General features: G+C 43.6%; 1 protein-coding gene across 2 annotated transcripts in view; it reads left to right on the top strand.

Moving 5' to 3' along the window:
- Positions 1–16,836, top strand: part of FOXN2 (forkhead box N2) — a 30,750-nt gene extending 13,914 nt beyond the window's left edge. For both annotated transcript variants that reach the window (XM_030946058.1, XM_030946059.1), the window contains exons 3-6: positions 5,257–5,381; positions 9,030–9,094; positions 12,100–12,168; positions 13,073–16,836. In XM_030946058.1, coding sequence (XP_030801918.1) covers positions 5,257–5,381; positions 9,030–9,094; positions 12,100–12,168; positions 13,073–13,599 — 786 coding nt within the window. In that variant the 3' untranslated portion in view covers positions 13,600–16,836. The remainder of the gene's footprint in view (positions 1–5,256; positions 5,382–9,029; positions 9,095–12,099; positions 12,169–13,072) is intronic.
- Positions 16,837–18,860: the final 2,024 nt, after the last annotated feature.

The following is an 18,860-nucleotide window of genomic DNA, read 5'->3' as shown; positions in this document are numbered from 1 at the left end:
TGGTATGAGTTCCTTCTGTCTGTGGATCTGCCCTTAAATGCTCTGATGTTTTCCAGCCTCATGGGTTAGGAGTTACCAGTCAAACTTGTTGTCTTGGCATTTGGGTGGCAGGAGCTTGACACTGCCTGGTCCCCTGCTTACCCTGGCATCTCCGTGGGTATTGCTAGGCTCAGAGGGTGGCTTGCTGCTCAATGTGACATCTCTAGTAGGAAGAGCAAAATGCAGAATATCTCCCACTGCTACCAGGAAGGTGATGCTGATGTGCTCTGTCAGTGGTTTCCCAGGGCTCCAGAAACTGCACAGCTCTGTAATTCTAAAGAACAGAAACTGTGCTTACCAAAAAATACCATCCCAAAAAAGCCCCTCCAGAAACTTCGCTGAAGCTTCCTCATTTCCAACAAACAGCAGTTCAGTCTTTACCCTCTGCCCCCCTAGAAAAGGACCAGATGAGGGTACTGCTCCAAATTCTTCCCGCAAAATAACTCTGTGGCATCCAGCAGCATACCTGGATCCCATAGGAGCTGATCTGGCAGGTGATGGAAATGCTGCAGACCCCTTTGGATGAGCTCCTCAGGTGTCACTTCTTGGAGCAAGCAGCAGCTGCTCACAAGCTCATTTTGCTGGTCCTATTGCATGTAACCATGTGCTATCCATGCCTCTGGGTGCTTCCCTGAAAGGGCAAGATAATTTTGCATTTTTTTTCCTTTTTTTTCTTTGTTGATGGCATTTTGTACTTCAAAGAGAGCACGCAATCAGCTTCCTTCTACGCCAAGTGCAGAAAGGTCCATGGCATGTGTTATCAGAGGAGCCGGGTTTATTTGCTAACATCAGGGTATGAAGGGTTTTACAGCCTTTCAAATGAATCTGAGCTCTTGTGTTGGAAGAGTCTAAGATGTCTGACAGTAGGGGATGGATGCTCTGTGCCCCTGCATCCCAGGGCAGGCTCTGCTCTCTGACACCTCCCTGGTTATTGCTGCTGGCTGTCAGCTGTGAAATCATCTCTTTGAGGTCAGGCAGCAAAAGAAGGAAGAGCCCATCCTCATCTTTGCCATAATGCTGATATTTTGTTTTGGATTGGAAGTGCCTGTTGAAGGAAAGCTGATTTTTTCCCCACTTCCCCCCCCCGAGCTGGCACTGCAGGGCAGTTTCAGGACTCTTGCCCTAGACTCATTTTGGCTGGTGCTGAGCTGGGAGAGTTGCTGCAGGAGCATGCTTACTGTGCCCTGATGGCTGTGGGATTGTCCACAAGACCCTGCTGGAGCAGATCTGAGCAGACCACCCAAGGCACAAAGAGGTGACCCTCAGCACCAGCTCCCTTACTCTGCAGAGCTCTTTCCACCAGACTGTGCCCCACCATGTTGCAGATGCAGCTCTGGCTGGCCATAGCTGTGGCTGATTGTTCTGTGTGTATATTTGCATCAGCCAGCCGAATACCTGCAGGCTGCAGGGCTTCAGAGGTCTAGGACAGCATCCAGCAGAGACTGGGGGAAGACTGTCCTTGCTTGGACCACTGGAAAAAATTACACGTTGTGGTTTTCTTTTAATGAGTGGTGCTGAAGGGAAAGTGCCTTGAGATGCCTCATGAACCAGCATTGCAGTCAACAGGGGGAACTTCTTGTGCCATGAGATCAGGATGAATGGACATCATCACCCTGCCAAAATACCATTGCCTGTTCTGTGTGCACATAGCACAATGCTGCTGTACCCAAGTGGTGTGTCAAGGTTTTACCGCACAAGCTGAAACACCTTTTCTTTTAGAGCTGCAGCAGAGAAGATGTGTGCAGTCAGCCAGGAAGATGAGATTCCCAGTGGGTCTCTGGTAATGGTGGTGATGAACATCAAGGGGGTGATGCTGGGGCAGCAGTCCCAGAGACACCTGCTTGCCTTGCCGTGTTCCTGCTGTGGCCCTGGTGCCCCTGAAGGTGTGGAGGTGTGATTGTGAGTCAGTGATGCTCAGAAGATACAGCTGAAGCTCCTTGCATCTTAAGCACTGTCGTGCTGCCTTGGGCTTGGGGAGAGAGGCGCCTACGCTGTGACGTTGCTTTTTTTGAGAGAGCAGCATCTGATCTACCGCACAGGAAGACCTCAAGTGAAAAGGGGTTTGGGGCTGAAAGCCATGGAGAGTCTCCCTGCTCTTTGTTTAGACTTGTTTTTATGATTATGGCATTGGGAGTTACTAATTAATTGATGCTGAGGAGAAAAGGTGCGAGGAGGCAGGACCAGCATCCACATCAAACATTAATTTGGCAGGCCCCTGCTTGCATGGATGTGGCTCTGTCACTGTTTTCTCTAGAGGCGGCGGGTTACAGGGCTTGAATATCTTCAACAAACATCCTTTTCTTGGTAAATATCTGTTTTAGGTATTTGTGGTAGGTTATTCTTTTTGTCAAGAGATGGTGATAAACAACCTGTAGCTTTTCAAGTATTTGGGCAAAGAGCAGGGCAGGTCCCATCCATAAGCCCTGGGAGACAGGAGAGAGATGCTTTTTCTGTGGTTAACCTTCTGGTGGATGTATTTTATACCTTCTTGCACACAGACAGTATTTTCCAGTGGTTCACCTTGCTCAGATGGATGCAGCTGGTGACCCCTGTCCATCCCTGATGGAGCCAGGACTGCTCCCAGGTGTGAAGCTGATGGAGAGCTCTCTGCAGCATGGGGACATGGGCCTGCAGGGAGCCTGAACCACCAGCACCAGTAGAGCTCTGCTTTGGTTGCTCCTCAGACTGGTGGGGTGGTGGTAAAGGATGAGGGTGGATCATGGGAGGCATTTTGTCTCCAGCCCACATTTCTGTAATCCAGCCCTGAAATGCTGGAGGCTGGAAACTTACTGTCTTTACAAAATAGCTCCAATACTTTAAAATGCAGGAATTCTTTTCTTTCCTTTATTTTTGCCTAGATAAACTCCTGCAAGTCAAATTAGAAACATTAGAAGGATGCAGAAGAGGTGATAGACCAAAAACTAATCTCAGAACTATATGATTGCCGCTGTTTTGAGTTGCAGAGTAAGAAGAGCCTGGTGGCCTCTTTTCACTGACTCTGGACAGATTTTTCTCTAGATCTTAAGTACAAGTTACACCTACATTTCATTCCAACACTTGCCTCACTGTTGAAGTGAAATACTAACCTCCAGAGGCAGTTTAGCATTTTAGAGTGTCCTGAATTAGTCCTTGCTGGGAGAAATGGCACAGTCTGTTCTGGCTTGTGTTAAAGCTGCATATTGGTTCTGTGGCATTTCCAGCTCCAGCTGTGGCAGGCTGTCCCCTGACTCGTGACACTTGATTTCAGACCTGGGCTGGACTTTTCTGCCCCTGTCTTTGCTAAGCAGAGGGTGCAAGCAAAGCACAGGAGCAGCTCCATCATCTCTTCAGCTCAATGTCTACTTTTAGCATCTCCAAAGGTGGGTGGAAGTGTGGTTTCACATTACACGTGACCCAAAGAAGGAGTCACCCTGTTTACTGCCTGTTGCATTGCATCTGTCAGTATCTGGATGGCTTCAGGGTGTGCCCAGGTTCAGCTTGCTGTTGCAATACCCACCCAAAATCCTTGTGTTATGTTGTCAGGGCAGCAAGCTGGAGGAGTACCTTGCTGGGAAGATCAAAGAGGGAAACTAACCCCCAGCAGCTGAACTGAATGAGGCATGAAGCAAAAGTGCTCACTTAAAGTAGCAGATTAAGGTAGCAGATAAGCAGTGTAGAGAAATGGATTGCTGCTCAGGGGACTTTCTGCTGCTCCCTGGGGGCAACAGCTCCAAACTGGGAAAGGGAGGTGGGGGGGAAAAGCCAGTTGGGGATGGTTGGGGTATGGGGAAAGGGGTCTGGGAGAAATAAAGGATCAGGGTGTAAGTCTGTCAGTGAGATGATGGATAGAGCCAGCTGGGAGGATGCCTCCTGTTAGTGTCTAGGTGGTTAAATCATCCTGCCAGGCACCATGGCTGTTTATTAATTATAAGTAATCTCATTGATAAGTGTCTTACAGGCTGTGGTCAGCTTTAGCATGATGAGGTAAGTATAAGGAAGATTCAGTTAAAAAAAAAATAACTTGTAGAGATGCAGCAGCTCAGAGATCTTTGTTAAAGGCAGTGGCTTTAGCTGCAATTGCAGCTGCATCTCTTTCTTAGCTGGGGCTCTCCCTGGCTTGATTTTTCTCTCTTGATAGCAAGGTATTTCCTCCTCTCAGAAAACCCCTATAACTTAAATAGAACCACAGACTTACATGCTTTGTAAGTCCTTTTTACTCTGGGGTAAATCACGGGGCATCCATCCGTAAATTGGAATTATTGCCCCCCATGAGTCTGGCAGGAGGAGGCCAGCTGGCCACTGTGGGGTCACAGGAGCTTCTCCATGAAGTTTGGGTTTCTGCTCTGATATTTAGCCCCCAAAAATCCTTTAGAAGGATCTTACTGTTCAAGTGTACAGTTGCCCCATCCTTCAGCCATGGACATTTCCATTTCTGTAGCGCCTGTTTTCCCCCAAAAATCTGGTGCTGCTACGTGCAGAGCTTTTAGCTGATCTGTCAGGTCAGTGATTATAGAATTTCTATTATAGAATAGAACTGTTTAATTAAGTTGCAAGAAGTAGCAGACTCAAAAAAATAGGTTCTTTATTTAGTTAATTCGTGAAGAAAGCTTTGAGACAAGCAAGAGGTGCTTTTTTATCTTCCTTAAATTTCAATATACCAAATTTAATATCAAGAACAACTAGCACAGGGGTGGTTACATTGTGCAACAAAAATACATTCATTAGGTTTTCAGATTCTGAGAAAGTGGGAATAATGCATTTTGTAGCTGGACATTGAGCAAGATCCTTTTCCAAGGTGGTGTAAAGTTTAATGTATGTGTCTATATCTAAACCAAGGGGAAGGTGCTTTGGTTTCTTACCTAGAAACCTGTTAAAGGAAAGTTTACTGATGCCTGGACAGGTCCCCAAACTCACAGCTGTGTTTATTAAGTGTTAAAATAAAGTTTACAGCATTTAGGGGACAAATGGGAATGGGACTTCAGAGAAGGGGTTTTGGAGATGCTATCATGACCTGCAAGATGGATGTTTCCATAGTGTGTAATGAGGGTCTCAGGGCCATTTTCTCAATTTTGGGACCATCCAGGATGGAACTGCCTGTGGATGATGTGTGTCAGCAGTGCAGTGGTGTGTGCCTACATGCAGTCATTGCACTGTGCTGCAGCTTGGGGATATTAAATCAGAAAGGATTGTACCAGCCTGGTCCTGGATTTTCTAATTTGCTGTGTTTCTTCATTGCAGGTGAATGGAAAAGGGTCCTTGTGGTGCGTTGACCCAAAATACAAACCTAATCTTGTCCAAGCACTGAAAAAACAGCCTTTTTCCTCAGCACTTGCATTTTATACTCCACCAGCGTCGCCACCCAGGTAGGTGGAGTTCTCATCCAAGCAGGACACGCTGCTCCAGGTGGCACAGGGTGTTGAAGTGCTGTTATCTGCTGCCACCCAAGAGCAGAGTTTGAGTGGCCTTAGGTGGGACCAGCTGGGTGAGGTGGGGAGATGCAGTGAGCTCAGGATTCCCAGACAGCACATCTTGGGTGTGTTCAAGTCTCTTATTAACTGTGGGAGAGTTTAAAAGAAGAAAGTCAGGAGTGTGCTGGCTGCTTTCTGGAGAGCCCCAATTTCTGCAAAGAGGGCGGGCAGTCCTGGGAAGTGGAGCAAAATCCTTTTTCAAGCACAGTCCTTCAGGACTCCTGTTATGGAGGAGGTGGGTCTTCTCCTGTAAGTCCCTTGTCTGGATATAAAACGTATCTATTCAGTGCTTTTGTCGAAAACAATTAACTTTTCCACAGTCTGAAGGGCTGAGATGCTGCCCTGAGAGGGTTGTTTTTCTCTGAGGCTGTTTGAAAGCATTTTGCAGCAGGGATGGAAAAGACAGCCTTTGCCATAAATGTGATGTGAGGTGGGGCATGCAAGACTTCTGAAATCAGGACTTCCTTACCAACACAGCTGAAGATTAGGCACTAGATTTTGGAGAATTTGAAGTCAAACTCATGTAGAGTTTGACTCAGAATTCCTGAGCAGAGGAAGAGGAGCAGCAGCTGGGTCAGCCTGTGGAGGCAGGAGGACAGAACACAGTGCAGCACGTTGGGTGAGCTCGGTTCTGAGGAAGGCATGTGGCTGGTTTGTCAAGTCCAGGAAAGAATTTGGGTGAGATAAGAGGTCATTAAGGTGTTTGTACATTGCCCTATGCCTTAACCTTACTGCAGGGAGTTTCCTTAACAAGCAGGAGGAGCTGGGATTCCTGGAGCAGGATTGCACTGAGCAGACATTTCTCAGGGTCCAACAGGACGCTGACCCTGGGAGCTGGCACCCCTGTGCAAGCCTTAGGGGCTTGAGATTTCTCTGTGGCATGGGCTTGTCCAGTGGGGTTTGTAACCCACAAGATAGAACCAGTTGTCTCTGGTCTCTCTCAACCCAGGGCCGTCCTGGGCTGGAACAAGCCAGGCAGAAGTGTCCTGTTTTTCAGCTTTCTCTTGGAATTGGGAGCACTACTAAAATAACCCTGAAACATTGAAGTATTAAGAAATAGATTAGAAACAATGAGATGACTGGTGGTACTGCTTGGGGTTTATGGGAATAAAGATTATTGAAATGTCTGTAATTGGGCTCTAGAGGATAATGCTTTTACAGGCTGTAATGTCTCTGTGTAAGGGTATGGACCTCTGGTTTTGGGTACAACTCAAGTGGAGGTTTGGTCCTTGAAAGCTTTAATGCTCTGTGTTAGTACAGCCAGACTTTAAAATGTAAAGAATAATACAGATGGGAAGTTGTCTGTCCTGCCAGAGGTGCAGAGGACTGACAGACTCAGCCTATGGCAGGGTGTTCAGAGCCTTGACCAGTTAAGCTTTTAAAATCTCCAGGGTCTCCAAGATCAATGCAGCTAAAGTTGTGTTAAGTGTGGTTTACTTAGCTTGGATAAATGCAACATACCAAAATTAGGTGTGAGGAAGGAGACATTTCATCTGCATGCTCAAGTACTTGGAAGAGCAGGACTTTATTTTGAAGCTGTTGTTTTTGGTAACTTTTTTTTCCCCTTACTGAAGGACTAGTCACACTTGCCAACAATTACAAGGAAATCCTGGATCTAATGAAGCCACATGGCAAAATTCCCACTGACTTCAACACGAGAAGAGTTTTGCAGTGCTTGTATTTATGAGTACAAGAAAATAAGAAACAACATATTAAGATACCAAACTGCTCCCTAATGAAAGCTGGTTTATTTTCCTTCAGTAATAAAAAACATTTATGTGACTTTCCATCACACCCAGAAAAACAGATTTATTTTTTTCCCCTTCCGTGCTCAGATTTGATTTAAATTTTGGCCTAATTTTGGGGAAGGGCCCCCAAGGATCTGATTTGTTGTAGAGAGGGAGGAAGGTTCAGCTGGAGAGAGGCTGAAATACTGTCCAAATTTATCTTCAGAGTGATCCTAAAATTCAGCTGTGGCAGTCTCTGAATTTTCCAGTGGGAAGACTAGTGTACATGATTATTTTACAGTGTGTTTGTGGGGAGTCTGCCTATCATTCAGCACGATTTTAAAATAAAATTTACGCTGTTGCTTTGAGCAGAAGCTTTCCAAAACTGTAATCTGTGTCTAGTGACACTGAAATTTGTATTATCATAGATGATTGGCATGCCTGATGCATTTTATTTCTGCACAGCTTGCTCAACAAGTCCTTGTGAAGCCCATGGCTGCATTCTGGTTCTAGTGCTACACAAGTGACAGCCCTGGGGACAGCCACAGTCCTCATCTTGCTCATACCTTATGCATGGCTTGTCTTAATCAATACCAGGCATTCATTTACTTTGGGGGAGCACTATGTGGACATGATTTTTGAAGGGTCTGAGCTTAGACAAAAGGATGATGATGTTTAGCATCTCTTTGTACAGTGGGTCTGAGGGCTGCAAAGCCAGCCATTTTGAGTTAGACCATTGCTTTCATTTATTTTAAATTTTTCCCCCCCCCCACCCATTTTTGGATCTGTTCCCTTTGCACTCTGTGGCTGCTACAAGAAAAGATACCAGACAGTGAACCCTATTTTTGCACATTTTTCCCATTCAGCTGAGGTTTCTCTTGCATGTTGGGCTTGAAAATTCTGTCATCACCCTTCAGATTGTTCTAGCAGCACTATAAAAGATGCACATTGCTACATTTCATGCAATTTTAATAGTGTGTACTATTTTTGTTGTAGTTACTTGTAACTGCTCACTTATATATTTATAATTAACTGAATAATTAGGGCGGGGTGTGTAGCAGAAAAGAAACATGTGAAAGCTTTAACTTGCCCTTTATTTTGTGAGGGATTTAAGGGTACCTTGGGGCAAAGTTAGTCTGATTATGAAAAACTACCCTGGATAGCATCAACTTTAAAATCAGCAGTTGTCTTGACTTGGTTTAGGTTTTTTTTTTTGTTTTTTGGGGTTTTTTTGTGGTTTTGGTTGTTGTTTTTTTGGTTTGGTGGGTTTTTTTTGTTTTTTTGGTTTTTTTTGTTTTGTTTGATTTTTTTTTTGTTTTAATTTTTGGGTTTTTTTGCTCTTCCATTGGTCTTTGCCTACTACTTTTTGTTGTTGTTTATTACCCATCACTGTTTGGAAAAGCAAATGATCACAACTGGTCTTTACCTGTCCTCTGAGCATCCCTGTATGAGCTAATGTTTTGTTCACATGTAGGCTTTATGTACTAAAAAATACATATCTTTGTTTAAAATCCAGCCTTTAGGCAGGTATAGAAAATCTGTAGAAGTCAGTGACTGTTGCCAAAAATGTTTTTGCTTAGTGTGTGTATTTGGAGGTGTTTTCCACGTGCTGGTGATGGCTTAAATAGTGCTACACAAACTATGAACCAGTGCTGAGCCATCTACTGAGGGCAGCAGAAATGGCTTGCCTTCCTGTGGTGAATAGGGTTTGTTTTGTTTTTAGCCTTCTATCATCATAATATTGCATCTGCTGTACTTCGCACAAATCATTTGCCTGATCAGGGCTTGGCTTTGAGCTGTTGAATTCCTTTTTCAGTAGGTCATCGTCCCCTCACTACCTGACTTCAGTCCTTCAGCAGAACCACGGCCGAGCTCTCAAAGGTAAACTTGGAATTTTCCTTTCACCTTCCTCCCCTGGTTTTGGTCGTAATCATGGACTGCAGCCCAGCTGATGTTGTCTTTGTCCCTGCTCTGAAGGGTTTGCTAGATGACAAAAGAACCCAGATGTAGTACAATGTGTGTGTGTTATATTAGCTACTCGTGTGTTAATTTTAAATCCATGAGGTGAAGTTCAAGGTGTAATTGGGGCCGTCTTGTTCTGACAGCAAAATATTCAGCACATGCATCACTCCCAGGTATGACCTACTTAATGAATAGTTCAGCAGAAAACTAATCTGAAAGCTGCACATCTCTTTATCAGTTTTATTGGCCAAGAACTGAGATCCAAAGGTGGCAAATGTTAGTGTATAAAACTTGTGGTACCAAGAGGGAGCTAGAAAGTGTGCTGGGGCTTGCAGCATTTCTTTAGGAGAAGCCAGTTGGGCACAGCTCTTGCACCTCGCTAATAAAGCTTAATTAGGCTTGTCCTAGACAAATATAATAATAATAATTTTGGGGTTTAGGTGCTGAAAAGTGAACAGTACTCATTTTTTAAAGGGTTGAGTCTAACAAAATGTGTTGCAGAGGGGTGTTGTTACAGCTCTTTCAGCAGGATAGTGAAAGGCACTGCCCAGGTGGGACCTGAGCAGTGCCTTTCACTATTCTGCTGGCTCAGTAGGCTTAGAGGTGAGAAGGTTGCTTGTAGTTTTTGGCCACAAACCAGGAGCTTTGGTTAGGCAGCAAAGCCAAGGCTTTTTGGAGACCAAGCAGCTGCCTGGCCCCCACAGGTGATGATGGCCATGCACCCCAGAGGTGGCATCTGGGTGCCAAGGAAACATCCATTTGGCTGGCTGGCTGCTGCAGGGCTGCTGGATCTGGGGTTCTCAGGGCTTGTTGGAGAACACAGGAAATCCCTCTCCTCCTAAGGATTTTGCTGATGTGTCCTGTGACAGGTTTGGAGATTGCCAGTCTGATGTTGCCTCACCCATTTAGCTACACCAGAGGTGCCAAAATAATGACAGGTATCTGGTATCATTTAGTTTCTGCTTGTGGAGGAGCATGTTCAGCATTTCTCTGGCATTAGAGACAAGCCATTCCTGTTCCTGGGGTCCCACAGGGCAGCCCTTGTGCAGAGGAACAGAATTCCTTGTGTCATAAGGTGCTTCCTCAGCCGTTCTGCTGGAGAAGTCTAAATTTAGGAAATACTGCACTCTTGAGAAGAGCAATCACAAATGAAGCCAAAGCACATTGTCAGTGACACAGAGCATTGCTAAGAAGCCACTGCAGAAGTGCCTCTCCTCATTCTTTGGGAGTGTTAAGGTGCAGAAATACTCTTTGTAGGTAGTAATCCTGCATCGCATTAATGCTTCTGGTTGCTTGTCATTTTAATAAGGTGGTGCTTATATACCAACATCAGATGATAAAATATCTGGCATAGCAAGTGAGGAATGGGAATATTTCACTTCCTGATTACACTAGTGGAAGCAAAGTAATTCTTAATGCTTTATTGTTCTGCTTCTTTTTGTTACTTGAGTGCATATAACCTATGAATTCAGGGGCTCTGTTTCTGCCAAAGAAAGCCAAAGCAGAAGGAAAAAAAAAAAGTCATATGAGTACAATGGGGTAGAGCCTAAAGTCTGCTGGGTTTAAAATGAAAGGCACGGAAAACAAGGGGGGGAAATGTGTATGTTTTATAACCTGTATTGGGAACAGCAGCTCAGTCCCCCTTACCATCTTAGTACAACATTCCCAAGGTGTCATGTTCTTCAGATTTCTCCTTGACCGGGGATGAAGTTAGGGAGAATTATCAAGATAAGGAAGCTACGCTGACAAACTCTGCAATCCCCCTCCCAGTACTACCCTCCCCTTAAATTCAGTAATACAGTTAATGCCTGTAATGTGGGGAAGAAAGCAAATGCTATCAGAAATGACACTGCTGATGTTGTGCTTTAACAGTTCCCCCCACAGTTCCAGTTCAGCAGAACTGAGAGCCTGTTCTGCTTGCTGCTGGTCCCCTCCAGCCCTGTTCTCCACTCGCTGCTCATGCATATGTACATACCTACCTACACCTCAGATGTGATCTTCTGCTCTCAGACACCCAGGCTCTTGTGAGAGCTCACTGTCTGTGTGCTTCTGTTTTGCCTGGTTAGCCCCCAAACCTGTTTCTGTTCTGTACAAGGAGTATTCATCCTCCATTGCAGAAGTGAGCCAAAGAATGGATTGGATTTCCTCTTCTTTAAAGGGCACGAGCGTGTCCTGAAATGAGTGGGAAAGGCGTGCTTGTTTCTTTTCCCTTTCACCTTGTTCTGGTTAGAAATGTCACTCTCTGCCCTGTTATCCTCAAGGTGCCTTTCAGAAATGTAAGCAATCTACTCTGCAAGGGATGGCATTTTGCAGCAGTACTTCTCACTGCAGCTGACAGTGCCACAATTTACCTCAACCTTTCCTATGTGCCTATTTATTATTTAGATCTCCCTGCTCTCTAGATTGAGCAGTTCAGTGCCCTTTTCCCCCTTGTAGTCTCAATTTCTTCCGTTTGACTTATTAGTGTGGAAAATTCTGCTGGAGGAGGGAGGTGTGCTGAATTAGTGCTGCATTAATGGGCCCTGCACATGCACACAGCCAGGCTATGGAGCTGCTGAGGTGCTTTGCTGTGCCATGGGTCTAATCTTTCTCTCCCAACTGGTACAAACAAAAGGCACTTGTTAAGTATAGCAACAGCATTGTCACATGAAAGTCTAATTGTGTCACTGATTCTTGGCTTCAGCAAGTGCAACATGAGAGCTCGGCCTTTGAATGTCATAGTTAAGGTATGAGGCTGATCTGGAACAGTATTGAGCTGTACAAGGGTCATGCTTTGTCTGAGTTTGTACATTCCCCCCACCCTTGCTCTTTGGTATAGGCCAGTACAGGCAAATATATATATATTTGTATTCTTTGTATATTTTAGAGGCCTCATCTTGTTGGGCTTACCTGAGTTCTAACATTTTGCTGCTTCTGCTTCACAGAATCTGATATTGATGCTGCTACTGCAATGATGCTGTTAAATACTTCCATTCAGCAAGGGATGCTGGACTGTAAGCATTTTACTCTTGTTTTTCTTCTCTGCTCACTAACTAAATACTTTCTCTATAAAATTTCAGGAAACAAGTATGGTCTAGTTTCCAAACAGTTAGAGTAGTCAAGAAGCAATTCTGGTGTAATTACTCTTTCAGCTAGCATTGCAAGAGTTTTATTAGAACCAACCTTTTTTTTCTTTTCCCCATTAATTCTGATTTTTTTCCTGCAAGGTTCTATCCCTGCCCTCTCTGTGCTAGATAGTAAGAAGAGTTTTTTGGCTACTTTGATGCCTTGTGAAGGCTGACCTAGAACAGAGACTAGATGGATTTAAAGAATAAAGTAGGTATTTATTAGAAGACCTCAATAGATATACCTCAAGAGTCCAGCCAAGGCTACACCCCAGATGAACCAAAATGGTCACAAAATGGATGACCAGTCATGGGGTTTCTCACTTTTATAAGTTTTGGTCCATTAGCATTTTGGAGTTAATTGCCCAATTACAGCTTCAGCTTATGAAGTCACATCCTTCTTGTTTTCTGTCTTTGGTCCACTGTTGTTTATGCTCTTGGGCCTGAGATCTGGGTCATTTGTCCTTGGTCCCCAGCTAGAGAAGGAATTGTTTTGTCTAAATACTTTGTGAAGAAAGCTTACTAACCCTGAATATGAGGCTCAGAACTACACACCAAAGCAGCGCAGAATCTGAAAAATATAAAAGCTAAGACCAGAGGCATCATTTCCCCCTCTGCTCCTCTAGCTCTCAGCTGAGATCAGGGGGTGACTGTTGTCCTCTGTGGGTGACAGTAAACAAGCACGTTGTGACTTTTAAGTGCTGGAATTCAGTTTCCCTTGCAGCCAGTCAGGCACAGCGTGCTGGTGATCTCACTGGGGCATTTGCCTACTGACACATCTCGTTTCTCACAGGTGAGAAACCTCAGCCTCTGAAGACACCCAAGAAGAGGAGCTACGGCAGCGCCTTCGACCCCCCCAGCTCCATCAACCTGCCCGAGAGCGATTCCGCGGCCGCCAACATCGACCCGAGCGAGGACCACAACTACAGCGCCAGCTCCGTGGGCTCCATGGGCTCCCAGCGCTGCGCCTCCCGCTCCAGCGTGTCCTCCCTGTCCTCCCTGGACGAGGTGTACGAGTTCATCTCCAAGGCCAGCCACGAGGGCAGCGACGGCAGCGAGGGCTTCCACAGCGAGGTGGACACGGACGGCGACTACGAGGATGATCCCCTCGGGGACAGTGGCTATGCATCCCAGCCTTGTGGAGATGGCTCCAAGGAGAGCCAGCCCAGCCAGAAAGTACTCGAGGAGCTGTGTCAGGAGATCGACGAGGAGCTGAAGGAAGCAGCGGGGTCTCTGCTCCACCTTGCTGGCATCCAAACATGCTTGAGTTCTTTAATAAGTACTGCAAAGACCCACTGTCACAAGCAGAGGAAAAAATAATATGTTTGTCAGTGTTGAATATATACATATATTTTTTTTAATTGTGGCAATACTCTTCTACTTTTGCCCTTCACAAGGGAGATCAAAGCCATAAGAGGACTCACTGCTTTGTTTTTTTTTAATTTTCGACGCAAACTATAATTTAGCCATTTATTTTTAAATCACCACCTAAAAGGAAAATATTTAATCTTCTCAAATTAGAAGATATGCATGACTTGTGAAAACCCAAAAGCATACTTCTTAATGATCACTTCTTAATTTTTTTTCTTTTCAATAGTTGACCTTTTTTTTCAGATATGTGTTTGTTCAGATGCACACCGTGGATCATATTTACATCTCTGCTGGCCCCATCTGCAGAGGTGAATTTTGTTCTGTCTAAGGGCTCTGACTTCCATGTAAAGGATTCAAATTCATTTTGCAATAAGAGAATCTCTTTATAGTTCCTAGACATCCTTCAGCCAAAAATGTTTTTTTTTTTGTGGTATGTTGAACTTTATCCCTATTTTTCTTTTAAAATCAGTGGTGATTACTTACATCTTCCTGTAGATTATGCCTTTTTTTTTTTTATTTTCTGTTCAAAAATGGGTAAGCAGTTCTGTTGGAGTGGGTTTTAACAGTACTGTACATACAAGGATGCCTTAAGTATGTTGCAGAATTGTATACAGCTATCCAAGGTCATCTTTCCTGTTGCTGAAAGGTAGCATGATGTGCCATAAACGTTCTCACCAACATGAAGCTACTGCTTCCACCAGGTGTTGGGCAAACTGGGTGAAAATTAGGAGCAGAGCCACTTAGGAAGCCAATGTCCACTGTTGAAAACAGTGCTGGATTCAGCCAAAAGTTAACCTTTCCCTAAGGGAGTATTTTCCTGGCTATTTGAATGCCTTTCTTAGACTAGTGTGGGTTTTTTGCCCCTTTTTTCTTTCTTTTTTTTCCTTATTTGTCAGTCTCTTCACAAATCCTGTTCTGAACTGTCTGCTTCCAATGCAAACACAGCCATGCTGCTGAAGGTCTGTTGCTCTGAGGGCCCATTCCAGTGCCTCTTGAAGACAACGGTGGTGCTCCTGCTGACTCAATGGCTGTTGGATCAAGCCTGAAATATTTGAGGTTCTTGGTGTTTTGGAATTTAAAGCACAAACACTAGGAGAGAAAAAAAATGTTTTTGCGGGTTTTTTTTTTGTTTGTTTGTTTGTTTGGTTGGGGTTTTTTCTTTTTCCAATTCAGTTTTAAGAATGATTTGTTTTATTTCTTGAAAGGGAAGGAAAATACTCTGCTTCGTTCCTGTTAGCCTACACCTGTAACAGGGCAATGTGTGTGCAGACATGTGTGTGTTCTGGCTATCACAAGCGCTGCATTAGCCAATTAGATCTGGTATTGGATGTAATACTGATGGGTAGTAGGGGTAAAACTCGCCATTTAAAGGAAAATTAAGTACCAACAGCAGTGGTTCTTAGGATTTCAGGAGCTGAAGATGTGAATGCTTGGTGGAACTGCTTCTTCTTGCTCATGGGTTGCTTTTGAACTTTCATGGAAAACTGCGAAGGGCAGAGCTTGTGTCAGTGTGAAAAGGAGGGTTGAGATACACAGAAATACTGTGAGAAGCCTGAGGCTTTGCTCGGGGCCATGATTTCAGTGTCAGACTCTTGAAGAGGGCTGCTCTGCTGCCTGGCTCCTGCTGAAGTGGTTGCAGCTTTCTATGGCTTCCAGTGAAAGCTGGACCAAGGTCCAGGTATTCTGGGAGCTGTGTTCATAGTCAGCTCCATGGTTTGATTTGGTTCTGAATTATTTTTTGCCTCAGATAAACTTGGAGGATGTTAGTACTTATTGGGAGTGTGGCTGTGCTGCTGTTAACCCTGAAGTTGGTGACAATGACTTCAGCATATCTGAAGGATTGGGATGCTAGATTTAATCACCATATGCAATGACCAGTGAGAGCCAGTTCCTGATCAGCAGTTAGCAGCAGAAGCTGCATCCCATCCATCCTTAGAGCTGGGAGAACTGGAATGGTGGAAGGGGGGAGCAGTGGCAGCCTTTCCCTGGGACACAGAGCTGTGCAGCAGGGCTGTGCTCTTCCTGCCCTTCCTGCTTTGCTGTCTTCCATCTCTGCTTCCAAAGGGGAAGGCAGATGAGCTGTGCTCCTGCCCTGTCCCACACCTTGTCCCAGGCCTCTGCCCCTGTGTTTGGCAGCTCAGTTGTGGAACACCTCCCTTGGCAGTGGGAGAAGAGCTGCCCTTCCTTTCTCTTACATATCTGTTGGGTTCGGGTTTGTTTGCCACCTCAGTTAAAGACCCTGGTGTATATAGTATAAATGGAGTATAATTAAAAGTTATTTTGATTGTTGGGCTTTGGGTTTTTTTAGTGACATATGTAAAATGTTGATGCCAATGGTTGACTTGGATACATTTTGGCAAGAAAAGTATTAATGCACCACATTCAGTTCTCTAAATGCAGTGAAGAAGTGTATGAGACCTGTGTTTATGGGAGGTTGCTCTGTTCAGGGTAAATCTGATGTGATTACTGTACAGACCTATACTGGCTTTTCAGATTCCAGTCCTAAATTACTGATCTGCAGAAGTCACATCAAACATTTTTAAATACAACTGCAAAATGGAAGTTGTGTGGTTTGCAACTTTTTAACAACCTGAAAAGTACAAGCTTTAATTAAAGGCAAAGTATACTCATACACGTGAATAATGGTGTGGTCAAAATATTTATTGAAAAGAAAAGGTAAAATATTTTAAATGTTGCACCTGCTATTTTATCTTAAAGCACATTCTTCACACCTAACTGCCAGTGCCATTATCAAGTCAGTTTTATAAATGTACATTTCTTCAAACTAAAAAGTGCATAATTAAAAGTATTATGTTACTGCCATATAGTGATATAAAACATTTTATAATTGCCAATTCATTGTAACTATTATTTATTTAAAAGTGAATTGTAAGAATGCTTTCTGATCAAACGAACCAGAGTTGTTTTAAAACCATTCCCGTTAGCTTGTTTCTAATGTAGCATAAGCAGTGTCCTTGGGTTTGTTTAGAATAATTTTGCCAGTAGGTGACCAATTCTAACCCTTTTTCCTCTGGTTTAGTCCTTTACCCGTTTTAAAGACGATTTACAAAAGTTTAGTTTTTGTATGCTAATCTCTGTTAATTAAAATGTTTATAAATTTTATTTTTACCAAAGAGATGCAATTCATTATGACAAAATATTGCAGAATAAACTTTGTTTTATAACATTTGTGACTTTTCTGCCCACATTTTTCATTCAGATGATCAAAGGGGCTTTTCTAAAATAAACAGCATTGCAAACAGAAAGGCTGTGTTCTCTCTTTGTCTGCAGACCCTGCCTCTGGTCTCAGATGGTGCTGAACATTCCACCTTCCCATTTAAACTTCTTCCACGAGACTGGACTAGTGTAAAAAGCCCAGTATGTGATTCGTTGTGGGTTGGTTAAGATGTTTGCATGTGTCTGGAAGTCATCTGTGAAATACCTATCAGTCCATAGCAGGATTTGCTTACAGCCACATTCATCCATAGCTGGCCCCTCATGTTTGAAGAGCATCTAATTAAGGTTTCACCCTTTAACCTGGAACCTAAGGAATGTTTTGACATCTTGGAAATTGCTGAAAACACTGCTGCCTAACTTCTGCCTTCCTGTGCAAAGCACTTGTTTAAGCAGAAATAGCTTGAATCTTTTCTGATGAAATATCTGTGATTATTTGCTGTTCTGTGCCTGTACTGCTGTGGCCAAGTTGCTTGGATGACACTCAAAGATCAACAGCCTAGTACAGGACAGGTAGTTTAAAAAATGAGTCCCTGGATAAAGCAGCATAGGTCGTGCTTGTTTATTTTTTTTTCGGTGTTTACTTTCTCTAGATAATGATTTATGATGTCTGTTGGTTCTTTATACAGAAGGCCTTATGGAAAGCACACAGGTGGGAAGAACTGCTCTTACTAGCAGCATAAATATTCCCCATCCCATTTTATACCTCAGCTTGCTGCTCCTGGGCCAGCTTTTCTCCCAAATGCACACACATGGTGTGTGACCTTCCAGTGCTCGAGAGGAAGGTTTCCACCAGAGGAGGAAAACAAGATGTGACATGATGTTTATCTCTGTTAAAAGCATACATCGGTCCATCTCTTGTATTTTTATTTGTTTAACCCACGGGTATCTCTGAGTTAAGCTTGCTCTCTAGGATCTGATGACAATACAACCTTCTCAGAACTTCAGGTGATAACAGAGACTTGTTTTATTGCTGTATATAACAAAATTTAAATCACACATTACAGAATATGTGTGCACTATTAATATATTTGATTCAGTGTTCATTTTAATAGACTAATAAGAGAACAACTGCACTAATTAGTTTGGACAAAATCACGGCCATGTATCATATGTTAATGATACCTTTCTAATTGTTATTTCACTTTATTATTCTGAGAACCTTGAGCTTGTTGTTAAATTTCCCAGGAGTGCTTTCCTCTGTTATGACTTTGCTGGAAATTATCCTCTGTATGGAGCCACAGCTCTCAAAATAAAGCATTAACTGCAGCAATTATGCACTTACACCAGCTGTATTTTAAGGACAGTTGTTGAAGAAATACCTAATAGATTAGATATATTTGGAAAAAAATGGTTGTCTAAATTTGACACAGACTATGGTTATTCTTTCACATCTGTTGAGGTTACAGGTAGCTGTAAATACTCTTATTTTGAGTAGTCTGAGTGAATACATGTAGCTTAGAGTTAATTACATAGTAGTCCAGCAGTGCTGTTACTGTGAACTTTCCCAGCATATTTTGCCATAAAAACCTTCCCTGTTTTTACCCATGAGGGTGGTTCTCACATCTGGGAAGGTGGAGCAATATCACCTCTGCTTGAATTTTCAGTCTTCAGATGGGTTGGGAATTTTTTTCTCCCCTTTCCTCCAGAAGGCTCCCCAAAAGCTGCCTGCTCTTACTGTTGTAAACTCCTTAGAGCTGACATAAAATCACAACCTAACCTCTGCCAGGGTTCGTTTAAACAGCTCTTCGTTAAACAGCAGCCTGTTTATTTTCCTATTGCATCAGTACAAAGCAATCATTTCTCTCCTTAGACTCTTGACTTGTTAAACAAACCAGAATTATTTGTTTTCCCTTTGGAAGACATGATCTTCATTCCTCTTAACCACTTTTCTGTACCTCAGCTCCAGACTGAAGTCAGCCTGCTGGCACGTGCATGAGGAGAAGAGTGAAAACCACTCTTCTGGAGTGCTTTTT

This window comes from Camarhynchus parvulus, chromosome 3 (genome assembly GCF_901933205.1).
Source record: "Camarhynchus parvulus chromosome 3, STF_HiC, whole genome shotgun sequence".
Taxonomy (NCBI): domain Eukaryota; kingdom Metazoa; phylum Chordata; class Aves; order Passeriformes; family Thraupidae; genus Camarhynchus; species Camarhynchus parvulus.
The sequence above is the reverse complement of the archived record's forward strand: the minus strand, read 5'-3'. Positions and strand labels throughout refer to the sequence as shown.